This window comes from Gobio gobio, assembly GCF_949357685.1.
Source record: "Gobio gobio genome assembly, chromosome: 14".
Classification (NCBI taxonomy): Eukaryota; Metazoa; Chordata; class Actinopteri; order Cypriniformes; family Gobionidae; genus Gobio; species Gobio gobio.
This window is the reverse complement of record NC_137107.1, coordinates 36,013,760-36,035,540: the sequence shown is the minus strand read 5'-3', so window position 1 is coordinate 36,035,540 and position 21,781 is coordinate 36,013,760. Positions and strand designations below refer to the sequence as shown.

At 37.6% G+C, this 21,781-nt stretch overlaps 3 protein-coding genes across 6 annotated transcripts in view; all 3 read left to right on the top strand.

Annotated features, from left to right (window-relative positions):
* Window positions 1-2,628, top strand: part of specc1lb (sperm antigen with calponin homology and coiled-coil domains 1-like b) — a 52,820-nt gene extending 50,192 nt beyond the window's left edge. For all 4 annotated transcript variants that reach the window (XM_079835338.1, XM_079835337.1, XM_079835336.1 and 1 more), the window contains one exon: window positions 864-2,628. In XM_079835338.1, the coding sequence (XP_079691464.1) occupies window positions 864-953 (90 nt within the window). In that variant the 3' untranslated portion in view covers window positions 954-2,628. The remainder of the gene's footprint in view (window positions 1-863) is intronic.
* Window positions 2,629-4,350: 1,722 nt separating this feature from the next.
* On the top strand, window positions 4,351-14,320 carry adora2ab (adenosine A2a receptor b). Its single transcript, XM_079834332.1, has 3 exons — window positions 4,351-4,598; window positions 7,021-7,733; window positions 12,330-14,320. The coding sequence occupies exons 2-3, from the start codon at window positions 7,411-7,413 to the stop codon at window positions 13,240-13,242; spliced, it is 1,236 nt and encodes a 411-aa protein (XP_079690458.1). The 5' UTR covers window positions 4,351-4,598; window positions 7,021-7,410; the 3' UTR covers window positions 13,243-14,320.
* Window positions 14,321-19,065: 4,745 nt separating this feature from the next.
* On the top strand, window positions 19,066-21,653 carry snrpd3l (small nuclear ribonucleoprotein D3 polypeptide, like). Its single transcript, XM_079835883.1, has 4 exons — window positions 19,066-19,172; window positions 19,909-20,042; window positions 20,188-20,380; window positions 20,696-21,653. The coding sequence occupies exons 2-4, from the start codon at window positions 19,917-19,919 to the stop codon at window positions 20,761-20,763; spliced, it is 387 nt and encodes a 128-aa protein (XP_079692009.1). The 5' UTR covers window positions 19,066-19,172; window positions 19,909-19,916; the 3' UTR covers window positions 20,764-21,653.
* The last annotated feature ends 128 nt before the right edge of the window (window positions 21,654-21,781 follow it).

Genomic DNA, 21,781 nt, shown 5'->3' with positions numbered 1-21,781 from the left:
CAAAATGATTCATGTACCTCAAACTCTCTTTTGCACAACACAACCCTTGCTCCCCGTGTCTCCCCAAACATTCCCTCCGCCATAATCTTTTTTTCTTTTTCTCCTTTTCGCTGCAAATCAACACACAGACAATTTGGATCGCAAACTGTTCTGCAGTTTGTCATTTTTAACAACAATTCCAGTCTCGTGCGAGAACTATAAAGTGTGTTTGGTTGTGAAACGTAGTTTGCGCACCGGAGAGAGTTGTCAGTGACTCTTCCTATTGTAAAGTCATGCAGTGTGAAACCTCCTGTCGGCGATCCAGCGTGCAGTGTGAACACAGCAGTGACTGAATGCTACCCCAGATAGTCATGCAGTGTGAAAAGAGCAGTGATCCGACAAGTTTGAAAATCGTGCAGTCTGAACTCGGCATTACTCACCCTCCAAGTTGTTCCGAATCTGTATGATTTTCTTTCTTCTGCTGAACACAAAAGATGATGCAGTATTTTGAAGAATATGGCTAACCAAACATTGACTTCCATACTATTTTTGTTTTCATACTATGGAAGTCAGTGGGGGCCCATCAATTGTTTGGCTACCCATATTCTTCAAAATATCTTCTTTTGTCTTCAGCAGAAGAAAGAAATTCATACAGAGACAGAATTTTCATTTTAGGGTGAACTATCCCTAAATAGATGAGTAGTAGTATGACTTTGTTTGAAAACTGTGATCGCTATCTGTGCTGTTGGCTCAACAAGCTGTGGCAAGATACTTGTGTAACATAGCACACAACACCACATAGGTTGACACAAACTTTTTGTTTTTCTTTTTCTGACCAGTTGCTCTTGCCTTCCCATATCTGACTTACTCTCTCTGTCTGACAGGACATTGGCGAAATGGTGCACACAGAAAGACCCGACTGGCAGAGTGTCATGACCTACGTGACGGCCGTCTATAAGTATTTTGAGACCTGAGAATCTTCTCGAACAGGGCTGTATTGGCAGCTTACCTCGGTTCGCCTTCCTTTCTGTGGAATGCTACTCCCAAGATGCTACAAATTTCCTAGATGCCTCAGCTGCGCATGGAGGAAGCTTGATCGACTCACCCACACAACTTACAGTTCTCTCCCTCAGTGTGTTTCCCCAGAATCCTCTACGGCCGCAGATCCCTACTAAGCTTCTCTGAGCGGCAATGCTTTGGTAGAGGAGTGGAAGGTTGGCGGGATCATGAGCCAGCAGCTTCCTTTCAGAACAATGCAACACGATTTATAGTGTATTGTGCCAATCGATCAACAAAAATATGTATCTCCGAATACAGTCGCCTTTGAAAAATGCCTTGTTTTTTTTAGTTTTGACATAAGGATGCCCTCTTTATGCCAGTATTGGACTTAGATTATCAGTATTTATTCCAAAGAGTGATGCCACAACAAGCTTTGTCCGCAAAAATGATGTTTTTTGTGTTTTCAATAAGCTCAAACCTGATTTATTTAGCCTTTTTTTTTCTAATGCGTAAAACAGGGCTCCTTAACATTCAACTAAGTTTTATTGCTTTTATAATATTGTACTGTTTTCATACACTAAATGAAAGCTAATATAATTTAAAATGAAGCTGTTTGACCAGTGTTTTTCGTCTCAATGCTCATTACAACTGATCACTGAAAATGCTGCAAGAATTATTATTTTTTTTTTAAATATCAGCACAAATGAAATGCACGGCTGCTTGTTTTCTATTTTACTGGATATTTTTCCGCATTTCAATCCCTTTTTGTCTACGAACTACTAATTCTTATTTGACACATAAAGCCAGCTGGGTTCTGGAAGCTTGCTGATTCAGATTGAGTTGGTCTTATGGATGTAAAAGCACAAATGAAAAAGGCTGAATGTGTGTTCACTGAAATGAAATGTGAAATAAGACGACTACAATCCATCCACACCGTCAGCTCATGGTTTACTCATGCATTATGTACTGTACGTCTGTCAAAGATAAGCCTCTGCACACAAAACGGAAGCCTGAAAGGAAAAGCCAAGAGCACAATTCTTGTGTTTAGGTAAACTTGCTCTGCTGTTTTAATATATGCGTTTCGTTCGCCAATTTGAGACCCCTTTGAAAGGATCAAGTGGGTTGCAGCAAGGTTTACGCTGCTAATGACAGCAGTTCAAAATGAATTTTATGTCAAGGGCAAGTCATGTTTGTTGCAAAACTAACTTATTCTATTTACGCTGCAGAGATCCCTGTCGTATTTTAAATGATAGATTTTGTTTATATGTGGAAATGTCATTGACACTGACATTGAATTTCCTAAGGTCAGCAGTGACAAGGAGTATTTTTGTTTGAGCCGTAAGCTCTCTTTTGCTACCTAATCGCATTGAGTTTGATATGAACACATATCTTGCTGTGCTTTCCTTTAAAACTTGCCATAATTCATACTTGTATAAATCCGGGATCGTATTCCTTGTTGATACTACAAATACCTTGTTTCACCAATAAGATTCCTAGAGCACTGTACAAATAAGGATTCCGGTTTGCAAGGTTTTGTGAGAACAATATTTGTGAGCACAAATACAGTTTGATATTTTCAAGTGTGTTTTGGTTATTTGTGTGTATGGGCTTGTGTGTGGACTTAATGACAATAAAGTCTCATACTGACTGAAATATTTGTTGTAATCAGTGTTATTGTAATCTCAAATAATTAACTTTATTTGAACTAAAGCTGAAATTAAATAACATAAATATAGGTGAAAACCCTAAAAATGTACTAAAATTACAAAAACTCAAAACTAAATTAAAGCTAAATGGGAATTATAATAATAACTACTAAAATATAAGCCAAAATATTATAGTAGTATAAATAATACTAAAATAACTGGTTGTAACCAAACTATCCTTTCTCAAATATCCCACATTTTTATTTAAACAGTATTGATATATTGATCTCATCTTGGTCCTTGGAGGACCATTCTGTCATCGGTTAACAATTACTTTTATGGCAGGCCTACATAAAATCAGTACATTTCCAGCTTGAGTAGGTTTAACCTTTTAGATGCAAAATGTTAAATTAAAGACAGCTTTGTGTAAATGAGTTTTACAACACGCCACTGTTTTAAATACCTGGTATTTATTTAATAACCTGTTACATTTAAATTAACCCAATGGCACATGAGCCTGAAACTAGTGGATGGATGGTAATCAAGATTCTTCTTCTTCTTTTTTAAGTACACCTTTTCCTGGAAGTCATGCATGGTACTTAAGGGAATGAACAGAAATGGAATAAACTATACCCTTGTCTTGTGGAAAGAAAGAATTGAGCCAGCAGAAATGGTCTATTTAAACAGCTGCACTCAAGAACTTCCTCCTACTACGAAAATAACCTTTCATTTTCACACCGATTGTGTCTGGCACTCTGAGGTAAGTGTTTATTTGTGTAGAAGGTTTTTTTGTGCATGCGTGCATAAACAAGGATATAGTAGGCTAAATGGTGAGCACGGAGGTTGTGATGTGATTTACTGAAGGGCCATAAAAAGACTTTGGCTTATGTATTATATCCAAAACATTAAGAAATGGCATTGTAGTGTGTGCTGTGTGCTTTAATGAAGTCCTTGGTGGGTGGACCTCAGCCTCTGGACTGCTGATTACATACATTTATCTCCATGTGGCCCTGAGGTGAAGCAGGATGTTTCAGCTGTACGTGAGAAACCACACTACCTCAGTACCCATCACAGGTCCTCACTTCCTTATCTTCACGTTCGCATTAGCCATTGTTTTGGCTGCGTACATTAAAAAAATGACTAAAAAACACACACAAACTAAACGATTTGAACGAAATTCTTCTGATAAAACATCGTTTGTAAAAAATGCAGTCTTGTGTCGCTGTATCAAAACAAAACAAAAAAACATCTTCCTTCCTTTTCTTCTCATTGTAAAACAAGATTATGTTCACGACGATCCCAAAAGAATTTTAAAAAGTCTAAACTTTTTTGCTCACATACATTTTTACCTAAAATATACCATTATAATTTATGCCAAAATACTTTATTATTACTATTCTAAAATAGATTTTTTTTTATTTATCCATCCATTTATGGTTGTGTGTAGCCTATATAGGCTAGCTATAGTAAAAGCGAGTAAATTATTTTTTGTTTAGGCTATTGTTATTTGTTTATTTATGTGCTGATAATGCCTTTTGACTTTTTATTGTTTGACTTTTACTTTTACAGGAGCTATGAAAAATGACAGTATGACAGTATGATGAAGAGTGTTACCACCCACGATGGTCTTGTAGTGAGGGGAAACATCATGTTTAATGTAACCACGAAAACCAATCAGGCGTGCGTCTCTTTCTCTCAGCGCGTGAGTGTCACTGTGAAAGCGCGCGCACTTGTCTGTGGCCACCACAACTCCACTGGAGCGCTGAGGGGAAGCTTCGACTCAACTTGCCTTTTTCTCGACCAAAGACGTTCAGAGTAGTTTATAAGTGTACTTTGTTAGTGTGAGGAAAACACACACTGATTTAATTTGTATCCCACGCACGTACATTCGTCAGTTTTTTTTTGGTTGGACTTTCACAAGCGAATAGATGCCAGCGGAGAAACCTACATCTCAGGTGTAACGTCACAGCCAAAGTGAGTAACGGAACGGAAGGGTTTTTACAATGTAAACAGTTTATACATGTTTTTTATTAATATTATATATTTTTTTACTATTAATGCAAATTGATTAATTTTGATGATTTTGAATTTAGAGGTAAGTAACTTTGTCAGTTTATTAATCCAGACGAAGGCTGGCAACTATATTATTTCGCTCTTTTTAAACTATGAATTCATAATTTTTGATTATTGAACGTGTTTGGATGATAACGTCATGCCGTGTCTAACTTTTTCCTCATTTTTTCTAAAAAAATGTTACCATGGTAGGCTAATATAGTTCTCATTACAAGTAGGATCGTGCTATGCAAACACGTTTTATGATCTCATTTTAATTGTGAAACTGCTATATTAGATTTCTTTAAACTTTTTTAATCGTCACGCGTCATGACCATAAAATCTGATTAAAGTGACAAACATGTAACACCTTTACGATTAATATGATTCTTAATGTTTTAAATCTAAAAAGTTGAAAAGTTGTCATCCAGCCACCTACACCTTTCTAATGGAATGAATTACAGAAAAGTGATGTAATTTACAAGCTATAAAATATGCATTTCTTCCCTAACCATTGTTTAAAATAACGACTTCTCTGTTTATCTGTGACTGATTTGTCACAGAATGCTGCCATAAATCTATGATAATGTTTCTGACATTGTTTCTCTGTTGTGTAAGATGTTTCATTACTCAACTAAGTGGTATTTGTGGAATTGTTCTACTGTTATTGTAATCAACAGTGTGTTTCTGACTGTACCGTAAGATGTCATCCCACCCATCCAAATGACTTTTGATGAATTTAAGATACTTGCGTCTTGACTAGACTAAAATTTGTGTTCAATGAGATAACTGTTAACCATGGTTTTTAATGACAGATACACGCTTATCATAGTCCCTAAACCCTCAGGATAATTTCCTCTCACACTGAACATGCTCGCCTAGCATCTGTTACAGTACTGAATGCTGTGCAGTATTTCCGCACTTTTAAATAAAGACGTGCAGACGTGACACATCCACGAGGGACCTGGTACATTCTTTTTTGTCCAGACATCATGTGCTTAATATTATGATACTTCATAACAGTTTAACACGTTTCGGAAAGTACCTTCACAGGAAGCGTTTTGTAGAACGGTGCTTTCTGAGGCAAAAGTTGTTAAAACGCAACCCTGTGCACTGGAAACAATTTGTCATTATTTCACTTGAGAGAGTCAACAGCCATACCAAAGTCACACTGCGCTATAAAAAGCTGATCGCAACACTAAACCCCAGAAAGAGCGACTGTGGCTTTAATCATAGCATTTTTGGGCCTGATCAAACAGACTGGAGCTAAAAGATAACAAATCTCTAAAAAAAAGAAAAAAAGATATGTGGTCTACCTTGGAAGGCATGCTGCAATTACTCAATTCTTTCTAGATAGGTCTACACAAAACCGCAATAAAAGAACCCAAAAGAGTGAAAGTATTGCCAGAATGATTTAATTATACAAACAGACCGAAATATTTAGATGTTCTGTATTTTCAAAGCCAATATTTGAACAGTTCAGACTGAGCATTATCAAATAATAAAGAAGTAGAGATGAAACTGTGGGGTAGATTTTCTTAAACAAATGAATACTTTTATTCAACAAGGATGCATTAAATTGATCAAAAGTGACTGTAAAGACATGTATAATGTTACGAAAATATATATATTTCAAATAAATGCTGATGTTTTTTTTTTCAACTTTCTATTCATAAAATAATCCTGGAAAAAAAGTATTTCAGTTTCCACAAAAATATGAAGCAGCACAACTGTTTCAACACTGATAAAACTGCTTATTGAGCAGCAAATCAGCATATTTGTATGATTTCTGAAGGATCATGTGACACTGTAATGATGCTGAAAATTCAGCTTTGCATCACAGGAATAAATTACATTTTAAAATCTATTGAAATAGAAAGCAGTTATTTTAAATTGTAATGTTATTTCACAATATTACTATATTTTGAATCAAATAAATGCAACCTAGGTGAGAATAAGAGCCTCATTTCAAAAACACTTTAAACTCTTACTGACCCCAAACCTTTAATGAATGTTTGATTATGATATGAAATAAATAACTAATAATCATGACCATTTATTTATCGATGCATTTCATGTAGAAAGTCCATGGGAACATGAAAGCAGAATCACATGAATGGTACAAAAGAATACTTGTTCGCAATTCTAAGCCAATAATAGCAAAGTTCAACTGTACACATCCTAGAAACTAATGGAGGAAGTGCTGGCCGGGTCTTGTGATAAATAGCAGGCATGCACAAATATTTCACTCGTATTTGTGGAGTCTTTCTTAAAATAAAAGCTTATTGTTGGATTTGGTCAGAGGTTGATCTTTTATTGTGCGATGTGATTGTTCTTTCTGCAGGGTAAGAAGTCCCAGTGAAGGCCGACCGGTGCTGCTTCATGCAATCTAGCAGCTGTTTCCTTTAAGACTTTGAATGAAAGGCTGAAGTGAGCTGGACCTAAGGGACAGGCTGGTGAACGGGTAAATCAAGATTTATGGAGGGCTGTCTCCATTGACCCTGCAGTTACCACAGTGAACCCACAAAGTGGCTTAGCAGCTGATTCCAGGTCTCCCTATCCCCTCTTTCCCTTCAAAAAGAGAGATATTTGGTTAGAGAAATGGTCGGATTGGCTCATCCCCACACCTATTGCAGGAGCCGTTGAGTGGCAGAGTGAAGTCCCACTGAGCAATTATCGGGAGCACAACTATGTGTGTCCTTGAGGATGTCCTTTCACACTGGTTGATGGCACCATGTCTTCTCTCGTCTACATTGTTCTTGAGCTGCTGATTGCAGTTTTGGCCGTGGCAGGGAACGTTCTGGTGTGCTGGGCCGTCTGCCTCAACAGCAATCTCCAGAGCATCACCAACTTCTTTGTGGTATCACTGGCTGTGGCGGACATCGCAGTGGGACTCCTGGCCATTCCGTTCGCCGTCACCATCAGCTTGGGTTTTTGCAGCCATTTTCATGGATGCCTCTTCATCGCCTGCTTTGTGCTGGTCCTCACGCAAAGCTCCATCTTCAGTTTGTTGGCCATCGCTGTGGATCGATACATTGCCATCAAGATCCCATTGAGGTGAGTGAACGGTTGTGACGTGAGTTTCAGGTACGACTTGAAGGCAAGCTTTTAGTAAGATTACTGATCACATGGTTGCTTGAAAGAACAGATTACAGAGTCGCCCCATAGCAAGAACATAGACAAAGATTCCTCTTTCACATTACCAGTACATTTACTTTATTTATTATTTATGGTAAAAATGTATCAACTTGTATTAAAGCCCATACGGAATTGCAATCTGTTTGTTTTTCCAAATAATGGCAAATGCGGGCAGGGAAACTAATACAATTAAAAACAATTGTTATAATAATAAAATATACGTTAACTAAAAAAATAAATAAAACTTAAAGTAGTTACCCAGGTAACATTTTAATTTAGCTTAACGTCAGGAATTAAAATAACTAAAATAAAAATGAATAGAAACTAGAAATATTAAAAATTATATTGATGAAAAGATATATAAAAACAAAAGCTATTAGAAATGACAAAAACCCAACACAATTACTAAAACTTTCACTAAAATTAAACTGGAAAGTATAATAGTATAAAACCTATTCAAAATATTAATAAAAACTTGAATAGTATCTCAGTGATACTGAAATAACACTGGATAAGCAGTCCTTATTTTTAAACAGGTTTGTGATGCAGATATTACACATAAACCCTAAATAAATATATATTGTCCACTCAAAAATGAAAAGTCTGTCACCATTTACTCATGCAAATATATTGAAATGAGATGTTTTAGACAAAAATAGCTATTCAAATGATCTTCTTTTGCCTTCCACAGTAAGAAAGATGGGCATACAGGTTTAGAATGGCATGAGAGCCGTTGTCTTTTGTTTGTGTTAGTATTTACATGGGTATACAATAAAACTTGAAGCTTGACATCTTTATTTATGTGTTTTGCATATGTTTGGATATGAGGTATGAGGCATTTCCTCTCTCAAGATCCATTAATGTATAAACATATTTCAATAAGTTGATGTGAGTACCGTGGTTCAATACAATAATTCAATTTCAAAACACTGCTTTATGAAGCTTCGGAGCGATATGAGTCAGTGTGTCGAATCATGATTCAGATCGCATGTCAAACTGCTGAAATCATGTGACTTTGGCGCTCCGAGCCGCTGATTCGACACACTGATTCATAACGCTCCGAAGCTTCATAAAGCAGTTATTTCGTTTTTTTGGCGCACCAAAAATATTCTCATCCATGTATAATATTAATATTGAACCACTGTACTCACATGTACTCACACAACTGATTTAAACATGTTTTTAGTACATTAATGGCTCTTGAGAGAGGAAATGTCATTGCTGGCTATGCAGGCCTCGTTGAGACATCGGATTTCAACAAAAATATCTTAATTTGTGTTCCGAAGATGAACGAAGGTCTTACGGGTGTGGGACGGCATGAGGATGAATAATAAATTACATTATTTTCATTTTTGAGTGAACTAACCCTTTAAAGGCTCCTAGACTGAGTGACTCTTTCCTGATAATGACTTAATAATGGGCACAACATGAACTGTAATTCCCTCAGATACATGTAATTTCCCCTTTAATCACTCTTTATCTTTACTGCAATGATTTTTGCTGTAAGTAGGGGTCAAGCAGCTTTGCGCTGTTGACAAATAGTTCATGTCAGTAGAGCCAAATCAATAATCAATACTCAATCTGGCACCATGTTGTAATTTAGTGACATACAAAGGAGCAACAAACAAGTCACACCCAACAGGAAGTTGGAATTAGATTGGAAATTTAGTTTTGAGTTGTTTGTACTTTTTTCTTTATATCTATCTTTCTTTCTTTCTATCTATCTAAATTTTTATTTTTATTTTTTCAATTCAGTTTTGGTCTTTTTTACGTTCAAATTCGAACTGGAATTCTGCACCCTGTTTGCGACCTTAGTTCAAATACAAGAATTCAATTGTAATTCAAAAGCCATTCTCAATTCAATTCTAAATGGGACACAACCCTGGTTGCTAGATTTTTTTTTTTACTTGCCTAAGTCTCTAGATATGACTCAGGTCCCTACTTCAAGCCTGGGGGATTTTCAGCCGTTTTATTTTCCGTTAGGCATAAATCATTGGTCTGATCCTTTAGAAAAATAAAAGCAAGCCACATGATTTGTGGTATCATTCATTGTATGTAGCAAAAACAGTGAGGGAGTTTTTTTTTCTCAGAAGAAATAGTGTATATACATAGAGTTATATAGAGTTATACTTGCCCTAGTATTTTTTCTACTACTAATTATATTTCGGTACAATGATATAAACTTAATTTACTGAAGATGTAAAAGTAACCAGTGTAGGGCATTAAACCTGGGACATTTTGCACTCCAGTTGAACATTGTAATGATTATTCTTAAATCCTCTGGCCCAGCAGCTCTAAGCAGCACTTTTCGGAAGCTGAAAGGTGTGGGACTTTACCACCTGCCTGCATACAGGGTGTGATGAACATTTTTGCTCATGGTGTAGATTGAGCCGCCCAAAGCGTTGTAAGAGAACAGCAGTGACAGCAAAAGCCTGGGCAAGTGTTGATTACATAAGGGTCTGCCGGCTTCCAGTCTCTGTGGGTGTGTGAACGAGGTACCAGTAGTACTGGAGCCCTGTAAGTCCTCTGGGTTTAATGAAGCAGCCACTGTTGTTCTCGATCGGCCTGCTATAAGCCCAAGGATTTTTGGAACAATTGACATTTGACCACCGTTTCCAACTGTTGCCCTTGGCAAAGGAAACATGTAGCTGGGCTGTCTGCGTGAGCGGATGTTTGAAATGCATAGCGGCGGTGGATTTTGCACAGCTGTATTCCAAACTGTTTGTAAAGTGATGCTTATACGGTTGCTAATAGGCTTCATATAATTTATTTTAGTACCAGCCAGGTTTTTCAACCAGGGGTCTGTGGGGGTCTCAATGTAGTAATGTTCTTAGTAAAACATATTCTGTTACCATGAATATTTTTTTTTATATCTGGGGCCCATGGGTAGGCTGGGAGGGGGGTTTGGTAGGTATTAAAAAAGAATACCAAAATCAAATGACGGTTGGTTGCATTAACAGTTCCCACATGCATTATTCTGCCTAAAGAACACCTTACAGATTCAAAAGCCTACTCTGACAGAATTCCCTGCTATAAGTCCCCGCAAAACCGCTATTGAATCTACAGAGTGAAACGTACAGCACTCCAACTCTCGAACAAATTACTTGAGGCGGTTCTTTTCAGCGAATCAAAAAACCAAGACCAAAAAACAACCAAACTGTGCAACCAGCCCAACTCATGAGCAAATGAGCCGGTTATTTTTAGTGAATCAAATACATGCATCCTCATAACCAGTGTAGTCTGACTCGATTCACTTTTATGAGCCGGTTCTTTTTAGTGAATCAAAAAAACAAAACAAAAAAAACAAACTGTGCAACCAGCCTAACTCATGAACAAATGAGCCGGTTCTTTTTAGTGAATCAAATACATGCATCATCATAACCAGTGTAGTCTGACTCAAATCACTTTTATGAACCGGTTCTTTTCAGCGAATCAAAAAACAAAAAACAAAAAAACCAAAAACAAACTGTGCAACCAGCCTAACTCATGAACAAATGAGCCGGTTCTTTTTAGTGAATCAAATGCATGCATAACGAGTGAAGTCTGACTCAAGTCACTTTTATGACCTACAATACTTGTACATGTGTAATGACAATAAACTTGAATCTAATCTAATCTAATCTAATGCGGCCAGTGTACAATCCAACTTGTGAACGAATGACTCTTGCGTGTTCTTTTTAGAAAAAGAAAAAAAAAACACCAGTGTAGTCAGACTCCCAAATGAATGACTCTTCCAAGTAGTGTGACTCACGAACAAATGACTCTTATGAGGCGTTTCTTTTTAGAATCGAAAACATACAGCACAATCAAACACATGCAACCTAAAACTTACATCATTGACATTTAAATCAGTAGTTACTGACTGGTTGTTCGTATGAAAAATTTTTTTTTAAACTAAAATAAATGAATTAATTTAACATGTTTTTAGTTTGTTTACCATTGTAATTTAATATTTAAAGTTGATTTATTGGATTGAATTCATGCCACCACTCTCACCACTCAAAGTACTTAAGCTTTTAATAATCTTTTGCGGTTGAATCCCATGATTTAATCGAAACCATTTCATTCCTTTTTTCTAATTATATCACTGAAAAGATTATGTTTACAGCCTCATTCAAAAGCTGTACAAAAACAAAGCCTGTAAGTATTATTTTAAGACTAAGCACAATACAGGTGAAATATATGCCTCTTATTAACACATATCCTGGTATTTTCAACTTTGGCAGCAATTACCAGAGCTTAACACCTAAACAATAGACATTTCCCCGGAGCAAAGTCAGTGAAGGCTTGTGTGGATTTGGGACAAAACCATACCCTTTTCCAGCCCTGACTGTGAACAATACAAAACAATACAGCCCACTTCAGGATGGGCTTCAGGAAACATCAACATATTGTTTGAGGCAGATAGAGATGTAATATAGGACCAAACTTGGCATGCTTATCACCATAGTGCTTCATAGCATACTTCCTTCCAAAATTGCTGTTTCATATGTGTTTTTGTTTTCTCTTGCTAAGGTACAACAGCCTTGTCACAGGCCAAAGAGCCAAAGGGATCATTGCGGTATGCTGGATACTTTCAGCGGTCATCGGCTTGACCCCCATGCTTGGCTGGAACAGTCGCGTCACCGCGGGCACCAACAGCTCCTGTCCTGAAGGTATGACGGAGTGCCTGTTCGAGAAGGTGGTCACCATGGGTTACATGGTTTACTTTAACTTTTTCGGCTGCGTCTTGACTCCGCTAATAGCTATGCTGGCCATCTACGCCCGGATCTTCATGGCTGCCCGTCGCCAGCTCAGACAGATGGAGCAGAAGCTAGTGCACATGCACGGACATACCCACGGGGACGGATCCTCGTCCCGGTCCACGCTGCAAAAGGAGGTCCACGCGGCCAAATCGCTGGCTATCATCGTGGGCCTCTTTGCTATTTGTTGGCTCCCGTTGCACATCATTAACTGCTTCACATTGTTCTGCCCTCTGTGTGATCGACCTCAGGACTGGGTCATGTACCTGGCCATCATACTTTCACATGCTAATTCAGTAGTGAACCCGTTTATATACGCCTACCGATTACGTGACTTCAGGCACACCTTCCGAAGGATCATCCGACAGCACTTCCTGTGGCATGATAACAGACTGGCCGTTGGTAAAAGCAAGGGAGGTATTGCTGCTTCTTCTGCTGCGGTCAGTGTGATTGAGACTTCTTGTACAATGTCCAATGGCTTTATGCTGGATCCCAATCCCATTCACGGCATGATTTCTTGCGATGAATTTGCAAAGAAAATGCCAGCAAAAATGGAAGTTCCCTCCATCAGAGACCATGTTGAAATCATGACGGTAAAAGACTGCAGTGCTATTACTAATGCACATGTCAGATGTCTGCTGCCCATAAGGACAAGCAACTCATCCGATCTTGCAGAAGTGTCATGACACACTTCCGTTACGCAACAGGAGTCTTTCCTCAGATAATACCCAAATGAGGCTTGTTTGGTTCTTCACGAGTTGTTGTGCTAGCGAGGGTGACTATCCAGGCCAGGGTCAGGAAAGATAAAGCCATGAGAGGATCACATTTCTCCTGTGGGAACCCTCACTGCATAAATTCCAGGAATTTTTACTTTTTTTTTTCAATTTTCTGACCTCATAAAGAACTTGTTTGCTGATCTTGTAGAGCATTTTCAAAGCCTATAAGATTCTAAGGGGAGCTTTATTAAAAGAGCTTTGTTCCCAGTCAAAGTGGGAAAGGCCTAACGGATTAAATCAATAATCTGGGGAATTCAGCTAAACCTGTTATGATCGTGCCACACGGTCACGGAACTCTCATCTTTCTTTGCTTTTTTAGTAGGAGTATGTCCAAACTGAGAACATTCACCTGCCAGAACTTCTGTAGCGCTTTAAAACATAGGGCTGCACGATTTCGGGGGAAAAAATCGAAGTGCAATTTTTCTGATTAAAAATTGTGATTGCGATTTTGAAAATGTGATTTTGAAAAAAAGCTCCAGGTTTGCTGTGTGTGTTTACTTGTAGGACTGCACAATTTGTCCAGAAATGTTTTGATTGTTTTATAAGTCATATTAAGATATAATAATAATTTATCGTTGTTATTATTACTAAATAAAACAATAAGAAATATTACTATTGTAATATTTCACTGTAAAATAAAAAATATTTAAAAGTATTTAAGAAAAAGTATGTAATAATAATAATCCCAAATGCAAGTTTTTTTTTTTTACTGTGAACTGAACCGCTCTGAGACACTGAAAACACTAGATCATTAGCTGTTAGCTTGTAAAAGAACACAGTGCCGCTCTTCACTCTGAAACATGCAGCGCATTTTTATGTCATTAAATCGCAGACTTTGCGATTTGATACTAAGCGATATTTTTATTTTGATTAATCGTGCAGCCCTGTTAAAACATGACCAAGCTGAATTATACTGTATTGATTGTAAGCATGTGTTAATATTTAAGGAAATGTACTAAATAAAACAAAGCTATAACCAAATTTGCTCAAAAAGAGTGTTATGTCTAGTGATGTACATTGTCAGAAAAAAGGTTGTTACCGATGCGGCACCCAGGTACAAAAAGTACAATAGCTAAAAGCTTTTTTACCTTAATTACCCCTAAAGGTACATTAAATGATACATATTAGTACCTTTTGAAAGGGTATCGCCCAATTCTGTTGTACCTTAGGTTTTACCTTTTTTACTGAAAGTGTATAAAACCTTAGAATCACATGCAGATTGCAGACATGATAAGAGTTTAAGCCATATACTGTCTGTGCAACATCAAGTGGACTTCTTGCTGCTCAATAAAGTGGACTTTGATTCCTAAATAATAATCAAATTTTCCAGAAAAATGCAAGTATAAACCGTAATGATTCACAAATAGTATTTTAAATGAGCAATCGTCTGTAATAGATTTATTTTTTCAACACAACATAATGATTAGGGATCATAAAATTGTCAGAGAAAGTAGGAAGGTGTATAATTCTCTCTTGTGACACACACACACACAAGCACAATCGTGGACTCTTACACAGACCAGCTATGATTGTATTTACAGAGAGACTGCTGACGCCAGCGGCCGGCCTAATGCAATGGAAATCAAATGAAGGGACATTTGATGATCCCTTAAACTGGACCATTACACTTCTCTTTTCCTCATTAAAAAGCTCTAGAGTGGGAAAGGCCTGCACTCAGGGGAGTTTACATTTTTAAGGGTGGTGTAGTGTGTAACGGTGCATTTATAGAAGGTGCGAGTATAGAGTGACCATTCATAAAAATGGAACAAGTGAGCCAGACTTCCCAGAATTGAATTATTAATTTTTTTTACTTTGATCAATATTGCCTCTATATTTGGCCTATGCTGAAGGATCATAGACCTGGGTAGTCAACACATTATCATTTGTTCTAAATCAGCAGACGTTCTCATATTTACACACACACACACACACACACACACACACACACACACACACACAAACATATATACTGTCAAATCGATTAATCACATCCACAATGTGTGTACTGTGTGTAGTTATTATGTATATTTATTTACATTTGTATATTTATTTATTTTATTTTATTTTAAGAAATATTTGCATGAATATACTGTACACGTCATGTTATCATACCAGTCCTGTTCATTTTAAATATTGTGGTTATCGCCAATACCGGTATATTGCCACACCCTAAATTAACACGATGTCGATATTTCCTGCTTTGAATATCACGGTTATCGTCAATACCGGTATATTGCGACACCCCTACTGTGTATATATATATATATATATATATATATATATATATATATATATATATATATATATATATATATATATATATGTATATATAATTTATATATTATATATAAATATTTTATATATAAATATAACAAATATTTGAGCAAGTTTGACAAGGGCCAAATTGTGATGGCTACGACTGGGTCAGAGCATCTCCAAAACTGCAGCTCAAATGGGGTGTTTCCGGTCTGCTGTGGTCACTATCTATCAAAAGTGGTCCAAGGAAGGAAGTGAACCGGCGACAGGGTCATGGGTGGCCAAGGCTTATTGATGCACGTGTGGTCCGATCAAACAGACGAGCTACTGTAGCTCAAATTGCTCAAGAAGTTAATGCTGGTTCTGATAGAAAGGTGTCAGAATACACAGTGCATCGCAGTTTGTTGCGTATGGGGCTGCATAGCCGCAAATCAGTCAGGGTGCCCATGCTGACCCGTCCACCGCCGAAAGCGCCAACAGTGGGCACGTGAGCATCAGAACTGGACCAAGCAATGAAAGAAGGTGGCCTGGTCTAATGAATCAAGTTTTCTTTTACATCATGGCTGGGTGCGTGTGTGTCGAACACTAGGGAACACATGGCACCAGGATGCACTAGAAAGAATCTCAACCCAATCAAGCATCTGTGGGATGTGCTGAACAAACCAGTCCGATCCATGGAGGCCCCATCTCGTAACTTACAGGATTTAAAGGATCTGCTGCTAACATCTTGGTGCCAGAGACCACAGCACACCTTCAGGGGTGGAGTCCGTGCCTCAATGAGTCAGGGCTGTTTTGGCAGCAAAAGGAGGACCAACACAATATTAGGTCATAATGTTATGCCTGATCTGTGTGTGTGTGTGTATATATATATATACATACAGTACATATATATTTTTTATAATAATAATGAAGTTATTGAAGCTGTGTGCATAAAAAAATAATTATTATTATTTATTTTAATGGCAACTACCCAGTTATATTAATTCTAATCATTATAACAATAAAAAGGAAAAGTTAAGAAAATGATTTCCATTCTTTTCATTCCATTTCCGTTGAGTCTGTTCATTTGCTGTATTAAGACAATGTGTCCAGCACTTGGTCAGAGTCAATCTGTTCAAATCTACTGGTTTGTTGATTCCAGCTGAGAAATGCCAGTCAGTGCAGCATTGGCATGGTTTGACTTTTGTTTTGATAGCACTATTTTTTAATGAGACAGATGTCCTTTACAAAAACGAATCTCCAGGCTTACGCAGTAATGTATCTTATTCCATCATGGATGCTTGCGGTGTAAATCAGATCGGAGTGAAGCTAACAGACTGTCAGCATGTCACATAGATCAGTAGCAGCTGGCAGGTTCATTCTGCTGGTAAAATGAGGTTTGAAGACATTGCTGAGAGTTACTGTGTAATCAACAGACATGCCCCTGCCTATTCCACTGGCACTGTTTGTAATTGGTTGAATTTCGTTTTTTCTCCCCTCTTTCTTTTGTGGATTCGGCGCAGGTGAAATTCTTCAGAATGTCAGGTTCAAGCTCATGGGGGAAGTTTCAGGTCACAAAACACTTACATTTTCCTGGTAATGTTTTTAAATAAATGCATTTTCCCCAAAGATAAAAATCCTTAGATAACAGAAATGGTTAATAAATGACTATATGGAGAGGGGAGTTCGATGTTGCAACATTATGTGGTAAATTTAAATAAACCAAATATTTAATGTTCCGCACTTTGACGAACACTATTTTCAACCATTTATTCGTTTTTACCACTTCTGGAAAACAGGAACATTCAATTAATAAACATAATCAGCAGACGTAATAATTTACTTCCAGTCTTGACTCAATTCAGCCAATTTTGAACAAAACATGGTCTCTTGTTCTGCAGTGATTTACAGACAAAGAGGAAAAGACTACTGCTAAGAATAGACACAGAATCAGTCTATCAAGCACCAGAATGACAGAACAAATTTAGACTGTATATTGCTGCCTTGCAATTCCTGAGAGTAGAGCAATGAATCTTGATGATGCCAAAACCAGACAAATGACTTCTCCAAGCATTTTCCACTGTTTAACAATTCTGTTTTATATTGTCATATACACTGATCAGGCATTACATTTGTGTTGGTCCCCCTTTTGCTGCCAAAACAGCCCTGACCCGTCGAGGCATGGACTCCACTAGACCCCTGAAAGTGTGCTGTGGTATCTAGCACCAAGATGTTAGCAGCAGATCCTTTAAGTCCTGTATGTTGTGAGGTGGGGCCTCTATGGATCGGACTTGTTCGTTCAACACATCCCACAGATGCTCGATTGGATTGAGATGCTTCGTATAGTGCATCCTAGTGCCATCCACGTTATGTAAAAGAAAACGTGATTCATCAGACCAGGCCACCTTTTTCCATTGCTCTGTGGTCCAGTTCTGATGCTCACGTGCCCACTGTTGGCGCTTTCGGCGGTGGACGGGTCAGCATGGGCACCCTGACTGGTCTGTGGCTATGCAGCCCCATATGCAACAAACTGTGATGCACTGTGTATTCTGACACCTTTCTATCAGAACCAGCATTAACTTCTTGAGCAATTTGAGCTACAGTAGCTCGTCTGTTTGATCGGACCGCACAGGCCAGCCTTAGCTCCCCACGTGCATCAATGAGCCTTGGCCACCCATGATGACCCTGTTGCCGGTTCACCACTGTTCCTTCCTTGGACCACTTTACTGCAGACCGGGAACGTCCCACAAGAGCTGCAGTTTTGGAGATGCTCTGACCCAGTCGTCTAGCCATCACAATTTGGCCCTTGTCAAACTCATATCCTTACACTTGCCCAGTTTTCCTGCTTCTAACACATCACCTTTGAGGATAAAGGGTGCGTCTCAATCTGCACCCTAGTTCAGTAGTCAGGGCACTGATCAGGACATAAGTCAATGGGCTGACTCCCTGATCAGTGCCCCGACTACTGAACTAGGGAGCAGATTGAGGCGCACCCAAAATGTTCACTTGCTGCCTAATATATCCCACCCACTAACACGTGCCGTGATGAAGGGATAATCAGTGTTATTCACTTCACCTGTCAGTGGTCATAATGTTATGCCTGATCGGTGTACCGTTTCAAACATACAAAAATAATGGTTTCAGAATAATTAATGAAATCTGTGTCAAAACTGATTTTATGGACACTAAATATCTAGTAATATTAATCATATATTTTTAAAAAATAATAACATAAATGATAACCAACAAGCAGAAATAAATGCTGAAGAATGAAAATACCAAAGAGACACCTACTGTCTGTAACATACAGATTTCTTAAACAGTTTATTATAATAATTGCTAACTGTGAGTGTTTTTGGTTTTTAATCATATTCACAATTCAATACCGCCCTCTTCTGTACATCTGGTGTGTCTTCTGCTTGTTCACGCCATGGTTCACGCTGACCTGAATTTTACATAGTAATAGGACTTCGACTCCCAAGATGCAACAGGGTTTCAGGAAAAGGCGGGGCTTCTGCTTTCAGCTGCATTGTGGGAGCGGGAAAACGCCGCAAATACTCACGTTGTTCAATAGTGTGGATTTTCTACGAAGCCGTCGACTCAAGGTACAGTAATGCTTGATGGCAAAAATCTACTAGCCCTCTTATAGTCTGTTGTTTGGCCTTTCACTAAAATCTGCAGTCTTATTTGAGCTTTTCGATTCTTTAGAGGAGCAACGTCCATTTTAGGCATTCATTGTTTGCTTGGTTTATTCTTGCGACTCGTTTGAGATCAGTCTAGACATTTATTGTGAACGTGTTAGTTTTGTTACTGAAGTCAGTATATTAACTTTAGGAAATACCAGAACTGAATTATTTTCATGACGTTCATTTTCGAGCGTGGATCGTATCCTCCAATACGCACAGAACACGATTTCCAAACGAATGATTCTTATGAGCCGAATCTTTTTAGTGAATTGCAACAATTATGCGTTAACAGCGTAGTTCAATTGCCGAACGAGTTGTTCTAATGAGTCGGTTCTTTTTAGACCTAAGAATAAGTCGGAACTGTGACACATTCTGTGATACTGTGTACTGCTGTCCACTAGTTATTACTTTAGGCCTGGTTTTTACGGGCCTTAGTTCAATTAGGGCATTTAAATAACACTTATAAACGTACCTGAGAAGAAAAAAAAAACATTACTGGTGTGCATCTTGAGACAAAACAATGACATTGTCTTAATTTAATGATGTCAATGCAAGTTGTGTTCAGTTAAAACAGCTTAAACATGCGTTTTATTCTGTGTCTGTGAAACCGTGGATATGTTTATTTGCTGTTAATGAACTTGTTTTTCTCCCCTAGATTAAAACATGTCTATTGGTGTTCCCATCAAAGTCCTGCATGAAGCAGAGGGTCACATTGTGACCTGCGAGACAAACACGGGTGAGGTGTACAGGGGCAAACTGATTGAAGCAGAGGATAACATGAACTGCCAGGTACTGCTGAGAATTTGTTGATCCCACAGAAATCAGAATTCATTCTTGATACGTTGTCTAGTCTGTTACCCAAACAATTTCCGTAAATGCAATGAGCCGTGTGTGTGAATAATGCAACTAACTGCACTTATGTTGTGTGAATCAGATGTCCAACATTACAGTGACCTACCGAGATGGCAGAGTGTCCCAGCTGGAGCAGGTGTACATTCGCGGCAGCAAAATACGCTTTCTTATTCTGCCTGACATGTTGAAAAACGCCCCTATGTTGAAGAGCATGAAAAACAAAAACCAAGGGGCAGGAGCCGGAAGAGGCAAAGCTGCGATTCTCAAAGCGCAAGGTTAGCCAAAGATCCCTAGTATGGTATTGTTGACTGCAGTTACTGTATTACAGTGGTTGCAATGTCAAGTGCTCTTTAGCAACATATTTTTTTTGTTGGAGTTTAGTACATTTGGTACACTTAGTACCATTAGCTATTAAAAGTAGTTGCATTAAAATATTAAATATTTAAATGTTAAATTTAAAATATTACAATGTTTAAATATTCACAAAAACAATGGGACTGAGCAATGTTTGTCATTTTAAGTTGCTTAACAGGTTAAGGTTTTTCATGGGAATTAGATGAAACCTCTAACTGTTTATTTTTCCCGTGCAGTCGCAGCAAGGGGCCGAGGTCGAGGAGGACCAGGAGGAAGGGGAAATATTTTCCAGAAAAGACGATAATGTGAATCCTGTTTCAATCGGTGTCATTTTGTACAGTTTTATTTTTCTTTTGAGAAATTGTGCGCTTTTGTTTTTTGTTTTTTTTATGTTAAAATTGGTGATCTTGTAGTTTGTTGATTTTTCAATAAAGTTTTTTTTTTCCACTTTTCTCATGTAATAAAGCTGTTTAATTTTATAAAATGCGTTTTATTAATGAATCTATTAGGTGAAGGACTGATTTAGCAGCATTTATTAACAGTCAAATATCTAAACGCCTCAGCACATACTTTTGCATTAAATTATTTCTTTAATAATTTAATTTCAATTTTCTCGGTGTTATGATTATGTAATGCTGTGTTTGTAGTATTTTAGATGCCTTGGACCCCCAAATATAAGCATTCTCATGCAAGCGACCACAATCCTCAAATTTATATTCAAAATGCAAAAATAAGATTTTTTTTTTTAAATATAAGGAGCCAATTTATACTATAAATGTGTAATATATAAGGAAAATATTTAGTTTCTATTGTTAAATTTACATTTCTTTTCTACTCCTAATACTGTACTGTTAGAGATGTATTATATTGTATATAGAGATGTTTGTTATAATGAATTTGTTTTTAATCAGGTTTTTTTTTTTTTTTTTAAATCAAAACCCCTGCTTTAGAACACACACAGATGTTAAATTTAGACCCGTTTCTTTTTTTCTTTTCCTTTTTTTACCTTTAGCAATGTCTAAAATTGAAGTTGATTTGATGAGATGTCTCTTCGCAAGAATAAATGCCCTTAGTTGTGTCCAAATGCAGTTTACACACGTTAAATTGCATTGGCTTTGAAAGTTCAGCCAGGAGCATAATAGTATTGGCTTGTAAGTTTAATAAAATGGTGCTTCGGGGATTTACATGAAATTGTAAGAACTGACTCTGTCAAAATGTAACTGAATAAGAGCGCAGGTATTCGAGTGAAGTACAGCAATGAAGTTCAATTAATGAAGGACTAATAACCCCCTGCTTGTCAGTTCAGCTTTAGCTGCAGTTCC